The sequence below is a fragment of the Nematolebias whitei genome, chromosome 19, assembly GCF_014905685.2.
Source record: "Nematolebias whitei isolate Nwh7 chromosome 19, NemWhi1, whole genome shotgun sequence".
Taxonomy (NCBI): Eukaryota; Metazoa; Chordata; class Actinopteri; order Cyprinodontiformes; family Rivulidae; genus Nematolebias; species Nematolebias whitei.
In genome coordinates this window covers 20296458-20306557 of record NC_056516.1, presented here as the reverse complement: position 1 = coordinate 20306557, position 10100 = coordinate 20296458, and the positions used below count along the sequence as shown (strand labels likewise).

Below are 10100 nucleotides of genomic sequence, written 5' to 3'. Positions count from 1 at the left end.
AGGACATTGAGGTGGTTTGATAATCTAGTCTTAAATGACCAAAATTGGATTTCATTAACCAGCTTTGTTGGATTATCCCTTCACTAACCACTCACGTGATCAACTTTTTTTTTAATTTTATTGTTTTATTTTTTTTATTTGTTATGCATTAAAAAAGGCAATGGTGCACACTGTGAAAATAAATGAAGTTCAGGCCAATTAGATCAGGTATAAAATTAATTTACACTGTGAACGATGGAGCAGAATGTGCCTCTAAAAAATATTTATGAAGTAGTTATTGTTCAATTCTTCACGGTTGTGATAATTAGAACATGAGTGAATTAATCAAATGGTACTGAATGTGTAAGCAGTGCTAACATTACTTTATCTGTTCTATCAAAGGGATTTAAAATGTTTGCAGGTTTCTTAGGCAGTGATTTAAGTGGTGAAAAAAGAAACACGATGACTACAACTGTATTCTAATGATCATGTTGTAAATGACTGAACGATTGGCTCAGAATATCATGGTTTGAGAACTGCAGTGTCACTATTGTTTTCCATTCATCTTTATTTTACTCTTCATTTTTGTGCATGGGAGCAGTGGGGGTTATGGATTGTGACAAAGTGCGAGGGTGCAGAGGAGGTGTGTGTGGGGTTTCTCCATCCTGCCTCTGGACAATGATCTTACCTTGAATGTGGACATGGCGGGGTCCCTGTTATACCTGTCTATGGTGTGGAACTTGGACGAGTGGTTGAGCTCATGGTACAACTCAGAATGTCTTTTGCGAGTGTGCATCACTTTCTGAAAAAGGAACAAAAAAAAAAACAGGAAGGGACAGCAAAAATGAATAGAAACTAACAAAACGAAAGAAAAAGTAAAAAAAATGGAGGTCGTATGACAAGGGTTAATGTACGGGGCGGACAGGAGAATGAGTAAAAGGCTGAGGGACTGCAGCAATGCCAGCCATGAAGAGGGAGTTAAAAAGGGAAGCGGACAGATCGATCAATCAGTTGCTGATTCATGCTCATCCACTTTCTCAGTATTTTAGAATTTGGCAGTTGGCTTGGTGCAGAAGAGTCCTTCAAATGGAAATTTGGTTACATTTACTGACAAACATGCCATTACAGATGGCGTACACGCCGCACATATTGGCTCCTACTAAAAAACAGGGATGTGATAATTCCAGGATTTGTCAAACTCTATGAAAACCTATAAACAGGCAGCAATTTAACCAGCCAACAATATATTATAACAAAATCCACCAGAATCCGTTTACTGAAGAAAAAACGAAAAAAAAAACTTCAAATCACAGTTTTTAAGAATAATATGTATACATTTTTGCGTCAAAAGTCGATAATTTCAGACCTGCAGTTTCCTCTCAGTGCATTTATCAGTGTGTGTTAATGGGCAGAGCTTTTTCTGCAAAGGTATTGGCTAATAGTCAAAGCAGTTTGAGTTTAAAAGGAGCACAGGGCAAGATGCCAGAGCTCCTACCCTCCCATTTAATCACGACTACTAGAGCTTAGCACCAGCTCCAATTACTTCAGAAGGGGCACTCTCATGTTGCTATTTTATTTTTCTTTTGTAAGTCCCTACTACCTCCTTGTTAAGTGTAATTTATATATATATATATATATATATATATATATATATATATATAAACATCCAGAAGGAGATTGCCAAAAGAACCCTTAGTAAGGATGCAAACACTGTTGATGTCCTAAAAGTTGGACCGAACTCCTTCTGCTTCTGCAGTCAAAGGACAGTAGAACTTAAATGTTGCAGTAGTTCCATTGTTTTTCAAACTTATTATTTGCAAGCACCGGTAACTTAATTTGAAGTGTAAATATTTTAGTTCCGAATGTTTCTTTGAGCTTTTAGAAAGGTTCTTCCTCTTTGAAAATTGTAGCCACAGACGACTCACCAGAACCTTTGCCATTCTGTTAAAATAATCTGCAATTATTCTTGCTACTGGCCGGCCATCACTCGTACCCTCTGTATTTAGAACTTGTCTCCATGATGGAAAGTGAATGGCCAGTCTTCATACAAGTAAATAAAAATGAATGCATTACTTTAAACAAAAAGCGCAGCAAGAGTTATATTTTAATGTGAGGAGAGTTTGATAGAGACTGGAGATTCACAAGACAGCCGGGTCATTCTGACACAAACACTCTACCACATATTGTCCTACAATTTTATTCCAATCTGCAAAATCAACTGAGGGCACACACTGTATGTTCTGACCCAGAACACACTAGAATTCAACCAGACAAGAAGCACTCTGCTGTTTCTTCAACCAAGACCCCTTAAGATGTGACACTTCTGATTGGATTGTGTATGTCAGTTGAACTTACATTTTATTTTATTTTTATACTCGTTCTTTCTTATTACAAAAAAAAAAGTTTTGAAGCAATGTTTGGAGAAACAGCATAGAAGAGCTCTGGAACAATTTGTATCTCTAAGTGCAGGGGAGACATGTACAAAGGAGGGCGGTTAAGCAGTGCTTTTTGCTCCTCTACGTGTTACTTATGCCCTGGCAGAAGCACAAGAAAGCAGAGACAGGCTGATGACAGGGGATGAGGTCCGACATCTTACCTCAAAGTCCAGCTCAGAGTACCGTACTCTTTTCCTCTGGAAGAGGAGGGGCAGGGGGAGAGAAGACAGCATCAATGACTACCCCTTGATCCCATTGAACTGTTGCGATCTCAATCTTTTTTGTGGAACTCTCAGTTCCATAGTTCAGTGAAAAGAGCAGGGCTTAAATGTACGAGTTGCCCAACATGGTGCAGATATTACAAAATGTCAAGGCAAGAAGCAAATTATTTCAGTTGAATGAGATTAGCAACATGAAATATAACCCAGAATTATAGAGATAACCGTTTCTTGGCTCATGTAATTTCAATACATTTACTCCAATTTTGGCAAATCCTCCCTTTTGCTATTTTTCAAAGTTGTACTGGAAGCATTCTGCTTAAGAGGAAGCTGCAAAAAGCAAATAAGAGATGGTTTTCATTCCTTGATCTTGTTTGGAACCTACTGCTCTCACTCTAAGTACCTCCACAGCTTTAGCAAATGGCACACAAGCTGCCAATTTAACAGCTGCAGACATTTCCAACTCATCTGGCCCTCACATTGCGCTGGATTGCATTCCGTTTCTTTACTTTCTATCTGGCTCTCGCTGTCTGGGACATTTGCATTTTGCACAGAGGGGAGTAGCTCTCCACAGTTGGTTAAAAGCTGTATTCATTTCTTGGAAAGGGTAGAGTTGCTGATCTGATACTATGGCAGACAGGGACCGAAAGAAAAAAAAACACTCAGAGGAAGCTCTCTCCCTGAGGTGTCCTACTCATATTCTGCATTTAGCTATTAGAGTTTAGAAAACTAAATGCAATTACATCTGCCCGCCACCCCCATTCTACGAAAAAAAAAAAATCCTTACCTTACAAACAGCCCTTCTATGATTGAGTTGTGTAATATGAAACTTATGCAACATGCATATACAACGGCTGTATATTGCATGTTTTGGCCAAGGCACACATGAAGCAGTCAGTGACTCACTCATACAAAATACAAGCACAATCAGTTCCTTTTGATTTGATGTCATAGTAACACGTTTTTTCATTTGTTCACATGCACAAACAGATTCTTGGAAGAATGCACTGTTTATATTTCAAAATTTCAAAATGTTAAAGGGATTCGCTTTTGAAATGAGTGTCTGTGGAAAGACCAAACATTTATTCAATTTGCTTACCTGTTGTAGACAGATCTTTGACCAGCCTCGATTGAGAGAAATAAAGTTTACATTTGACATGATTGGCAACTTAATGGCTTGTCAGAATGCTACTAAAACTAAATGGAGCTTCTGCAAACTTAAACCAACTCCAATTTAAAAAGTCTTAAAGCAGTTCTTGAAACCTATAATTTCTGAACATTTACACCACTGTCAATTGTACATTACGTAAGTACACAATATACTTAGGCAATTTCCAGGTGCAAATGATAGTGGTAACAACAAGTTTTACCACTTCCAGGGCATCCAGGGGATATTTCATGCAACATATATCCTTTAATCCTTTACATTGTAATCGGTTTTGCACCAAATAATTATGTGATGCAATACATCAAAGCAAATTAAAGCAGTGGTGCCAGAAGTGGCCCTGGATGATTTATAAGTTATTCAAGTAGGTGCTGCAGTCACTTTTTATAGCTGTAAATATCCATAAACTTATTTGCCAATGCATAAGTTTCAATGTGATGAAGAATTGACAAAAGCGAAAAGATTTATAGTTTATTTGTACCATAAACCCTGGTAAAGATTAGAGTTGCTTTAAAACAGAAGTGGTCCACTTTATTCTATATGCTGCTCTGACAAGTCATTAGTAGCTAGTCAGTCTAATCAGAAATAAACTCTGTTTCTCCAAACTGATGTCATTCAAAGCATTATCTACAAAAGGTAAAATAGTAATTAAATACTTGTGGACAAAAGGCCACTTTAAAATTGATGAAGTGTGCTTTTCCTTGGAAAATAATAATTGGCTTCTGAAGCTTTCATATGCCCTAATTGATCCACTTCGAGTTCAAATTGCCAAGCTTATGACACAAAATCAACAGTGAGGTAAAACCATAAAGTACGCGTGTGATTCATCCATTCCATGTCACTATACAGTATTTAAACTGTGGAGCCAAACACTGCTGGGATTCAATCTTAAGAGGCGCTCTCTGCTATCAATCTTTGAATCAAGCATGTTCAAACCAGATGATATTAGAGCAATAAGTTACAAGTAAATTATATTCAGCAGGTTTCTTTCAAGATTATTCTCCCCCCCTTAGGTATTCATGAGTGCACTCGTACCTCTTCTGACAGTGATTCTTTATGAGTTTTAATGACTCCTCCTCAGACCCAAATGAGGCATCTGCAGGTCTCAGTGAAAGTGATGTTTCCATCTCTTTAATCAGCCTTTTGAATCAGCGAGATACCATTGGAGAGTGTATTCAAGCTGTCTGTGTTTATGAGTCCATGTTACCATGTGGCTGTACTTTACGTATGTATAACAATGGTTGTGTGTGTGCTATGTTACAGTGGGCTGAAAGACATTCACCTAGGGTATTGCCTCTGATCCTGTCAGTCTCAGTCCATCTGCTGTGCCACCTTGAACGGTTAGAAAAGGGTTTTGCACACAAACAGCTTCACACTTGTGTGGAGACGGTAAACTAATAAGAAGCCGTCTGTCATTACGAGAATGACTCATTTCAGCACTTGTTGTCTCAGTCAGCAGCAATAAATACTACTCAGCTGAAAATAGCAGCAGCTGTTACACCAGACTTGTTCTTAGGAACACATGAGCGGTATTGTCATTGTGTTTGGTGTATGGCTCTTGTACATGATAGACAACATGTCTTTAAAACTGTTGTTTCAAAATTTAACAATGACAGTGTTGGTTCAACGCAACACATATTAATTCCATTCAATTCAGTTTATTTATACATTATAGCGCCAAATCACAACAAATGTTGTCTTGGGGCACTGTACATAGAAAAGCCAATTTGTAAAGTTCTCTAAGGAAGCCAGCAGACTCGTTGAATCTTCACTTTGTTGTAATCGCTCATCCTGAGCAATCACAAAAGGCAACAGTGGAAAGGAAAAACTCCCTTTTAACAGGAAGAAACCTCCAGCAGAACCAAGTTCAGTACAGTTAAAAATAGAAAAGACAAAGCTTACTCTTATGGAAGCCAAGCAAAGCTGTACCTACATTTTTATTTATTTATTTTCAAAATTACAAGTTAACTATTTAGTTATCTCGAGATAAATGAGCAAGTTCAATCTTATTATTTTAAGTGTTTCATGTTAAAAAAAAATTAAAAAAATGTATTAAAACTTTGAAAATGCAGTGAGTAGCCATACTTATTGCGAGGTGAACTCACATGCAAATCACTCTTCCTCATTCACTTCTGAGTGGTAATTAGGTTTGTTTTCCCATTATCTTGGCGACGCAAAGTTTATTTTAAACTTCACTCTTGTTATCCTGAGATATAAGTGCATGCATAACAAGATAACGTTGTATCTCAAGTTAACATTTTGAAAACACATTTCTAAAAATGTCCTCTCACAACGTCTAAAAAAAATCCCTTTTAACACATTATTTGTCATGATATACCACATAGTGTATGCTATGTTATATGGACAGAGTAATGGCGTAACTATCTCAAAGTGGGATGAAGGTTTACTTTTCAATATTCATATCAGCCTGTAGTTGTAATGTTTTTTTTGTTTTTTTTTTTACTGATGAACATTTGCTGCAAACTGTCTCATTTGCAGATATTTGCTTTCTTGCATAGATTGAGTCTGACATTTAGTAATTGGATCTAATTTCCAGAGTGCTTCTTCAACTTCCATCTATCACTTTACTATCACTTAAGTAGGCACACCACAGTATTCTTACTGTAAAACATCCATTTAGCTGAAAAGTGTGAAAAGCTCAGCTGTTATCTGGAACCCTTCCTTCCCTTTTCTCACCACCTCTTACCCACCTCTAGGGATCCTGCAGAGAGGCTGGTGTTGGCGTTGGTGCTCCCCAGATTGCGTGGCAAGGTTCGGGTTCTCTCTACTGTACTCCCCCCCGTCAGAATCTGCCTTACTGATGGCCTCTGGCCCGGCTTTAGATGGAGTGAATGCCCATGAGAATGCATGTGCATTCCGTGGGAGTGCACATGACTCCCCTGAGCCATCAAGTGTCCATGTCCATGGGGCATGGTTTTTATAGTCCCATATGAGCGATTTAGGTTCATAGTGATGTTCATGTCGCCCACGCTGGATGGCACAAAGTCCACCGGATAGGCCTCGCTCTCTGCTGGGTGGAGGGTCAGAGGAGAGGGAGGTGGGGGAAAAGGAGGGTCCTCCACTGCGATATTGAGAGGCTTGTCCTCGCCACCCAGTCCAAGGCCTCCTCCTTGTGAAGAGGGCACAGGAGGTTTAAGACTGACTGTCCTACGAGGTAAGACCATGTAATCTCCCTCTCCACCTCCGCCACTTCCTCCTCCCCCTCCACTTCCTCCACTTCCTGCACTGCCATCCTGGGAGTTGTTGGAGGAAGTGGGTGGTCGAGCCCAGCCCAGGCCACTCTCAGTACACAGGTAAATTGGAGCGGTACTGCGTTGCTGAGCCGACTGTCTTTGCTGATCCAAGTTCACCTCTTTCTTCAGGGGCGACTCGTTGAGCTCATTGAGGCCTCCTAAAGTTGGAACCTTGATGAAAAAAAACAAAAAAACATTTAGGGACAATTAAAAAAAGTTCCATTGTTTCAGTCTTGCATCCAAGTATTTAAATTATTGCTTTGAGTTGTGATTTATTTATTTATTTATTTTTTGTCTAACTTTAAACAGGCAAGCTAAGACATTCAATCCTTTTAATATCTACTCTGTCAGTAAGTATTTGATTAGAAAGATGAGCTGCATGTACCTGTACAATGAGGTTTGGAGGTGGGATGTTACCAGGGAGAGAGCTAAAGTTGATCCCTACTCCCCCTTCCTGATGGGCTGCAAGCTTGGGATCGTCCTCGTCATCCAGGGAAATACGAGACAGGGTTCCAGTGATGGTGGCTGGGTTGCAGGTGTTAACCTCTTTGAAAATGACTGAAGAGAGATGAGGGAGGCACAAGGAGTTGAACAAACAGGAACACAGTTCAAGTGTGACATGTCCAGCGAGGAAGAGATAGAGTAGCAGCAATGAAGATTTTACAGGTGGGGCATTACATGAGCGAAAAATAATAAAACTATTTAGAAAATTGATTCAAAATGAACAGAATGAATTTTTCACAAGTATTAATAGGAGAAAAAAAATAATTTCAACTGAGAGAAATGGTACAAATTAATATCAGATTCAAAAATAATTTACATCCAATTGAAAGTGGGGATTCAAATTACATCACCAAAAGTATATTTTATATAACAATCAATCAGTCAACCAATAATTAAACAGAGCTTTTGAATTTTACAGTATCCAAGATCATTTAACTTTTCCTTGCAATATTACCAATTACTGGGAATTCTAGCTCTTATAGTGAAACAAAAGCAAACGTGTTTTCAGCAAAGAGAAGCATTTTTGTTTGTTTGTGAATAAATGCATATTTCACAGTTGATGATGTAGCTTTAGATTTGTTTCCATGCAAAATGTCCAGGATAAACAGTTATATATGGTATACATGTCCCTAACAGCTACTGTAAAATGGTCTCAAGCTGTTTTACCACTTTTAGAACTGTGTGAAGGCATGATGTGACTTTAAGATTTAAAGGGACAGCCCCCAAACTGCCTGGAATACTCTGAATCTTTGATCTGACTTGCAAAGTTGTATTGAAAGTTAGCAATGTTAACTATAAGTGTGTAAGATCAACAGCTATCAGCAGGAAGCTTGGTCAGAACACACACTGATGTGAGGGCTACCCTTAAAACAATACCTGCGTGTTCCAAATGTGGAAAACAGCATCATGCCATGCCTTTTGAAAAGTACAGTTTTGGGAACTAAACTCAGTTGAGAAGACAAATAAAATGGAAATTATGAAAAATGTTACATTCATGTTAAAACTCATGCTCAATTGAATATAATGAGACACAGCTATATTAAATGAAATGCATACAATACACCTTGGGACACCAAAACCCAAACCAGTATTATAAAAAATAAAAAATATATATAACAGAGCATTTCAGCTCAAACGGCATAGATTTATCCAAATGTAAGACTTTATATCTGATTAAAAGTTCTGCAGTTCTGATCTGTCAATGATTATACCAGCAATCAAAATGGCCAAATGCTAAAATCTGTCTCTGCTACTGGTGGGAATCATTTAGACTGGACAAGTTTAATGAAATCAAACCCATGTGATATCTGCATCAAATAGCATGTGCATCAAAAAAAAAAAAAATAGAATTAAACCAAAAAGCTCAAAGTAAGACCTACAGCATGTAGGAATCTGGCATTATTACATTTGTTTCAATGTGACGAACTGTCATGGTCTCTATGGCATAATGCAACAGTTAATAAGTCCAAAACTAAATAGTAATTTTTATCAGTTTGGGAACAATGCTAACTATACTTTGTGGAAACGGGGAGGAATAAAGCACTTTGAAACACCTCACTTTAGACAAATACAATTTTAAGTTTGTTTAGATGGACAAGTTAAGTGAGCGGGACTAAGAAAAAAGTGGATTTCTTCTGTTTTTTAAATTCTCAACTTCGAAACAAATAAACTATTTTATAAAACTTACATTTCCAACTGTGATGCGTTACATGGGTCAACAAAGTCCATGCTCACATGGGTCTTAACATAACTCTTTGAATACTTGCAAAGGCAAACAGTGACAGCAGCAGCTAGCTGTAGCACTTTAAACAAGTGTATCGTTATTCTATCAGAATAACAAGGCAATGTCAAAATGTCAGTGGTTAAAACTTTATAAAATAATTCAACAACGTTAAGTCCAGTCCTCTGGACAGTTTCTTTCCTTTTTTTTTTTTTTTTTTGAGGAGACATTGCGTCCTTCATCCAAAAGACTTCTTCAATCTTAGGATCCACCAACAAATGAGTCTCCCAAGCGACACACTCCAATAGTAGGGGAAAAACAAATTAAAACAGTTTACTGGTGATACAAATGGTTAAAACTTTTATAAAATAACCCAACAAAGTTAAGTCAGGTCCTCTGGACAGTGTTTTTTTTTTTTTTTTTGTTGTTGAAATGTTTCATACATCAACAGTCTGCTAAGATGCTAATCTTAGCACCTTAGCATCTAGATCAAAGTGGTTGACCCACTATGTGAAGGTGTTTTTTTACAAAGTACAAAACTGAGTTTGTTGCAGCTCCCCAGATTGATGAAGTCTTTTGGATGGAAGATGAAACGTTTCAACAAAAACAAAACATCCAGAGGACATAACTTAACTTTGTTGGATTTTTCTACCTGGATTATTGAGCATGAACTTTGATATTTACAACATACCGTTTGAATAAACTGTTATGAATCATTTGAGATTGAAGACATTAGAAGGCCGTCGGATTCCCCTTTATGCTTGGTCTTACTCAGACTACCCACTATTATGTCAGATGGATCAAAGCTAAATTGCATATATATAT

General features: G+C 37.8%; 1 protein-coding gene across 1 annotated transcript in view; it reads right to left on the bottom strand.

The window, feature by feature from the left end:
- Positions 1–10100, bottom strand: part of LOC119426098 (adhesion G protein-coupled receptor B2) — a gene marked incomplete at its 5' end in the record, with an annotated part of 23024 nt that overhangs the window by 2459 nt on the left and 10465 nt on the right. Inside the window, 4 exon segments of the mRNA XM_037693657.1 lie at positions 668–781; positions 2576–2611; positions 6509–7222; positions 7437–7609. Coding sequence (XP_037549585.1) covers positions 668–781; positions 2576–2611; positions 6509–7222; positions 7437–7609 — 1037 coding nt within the window.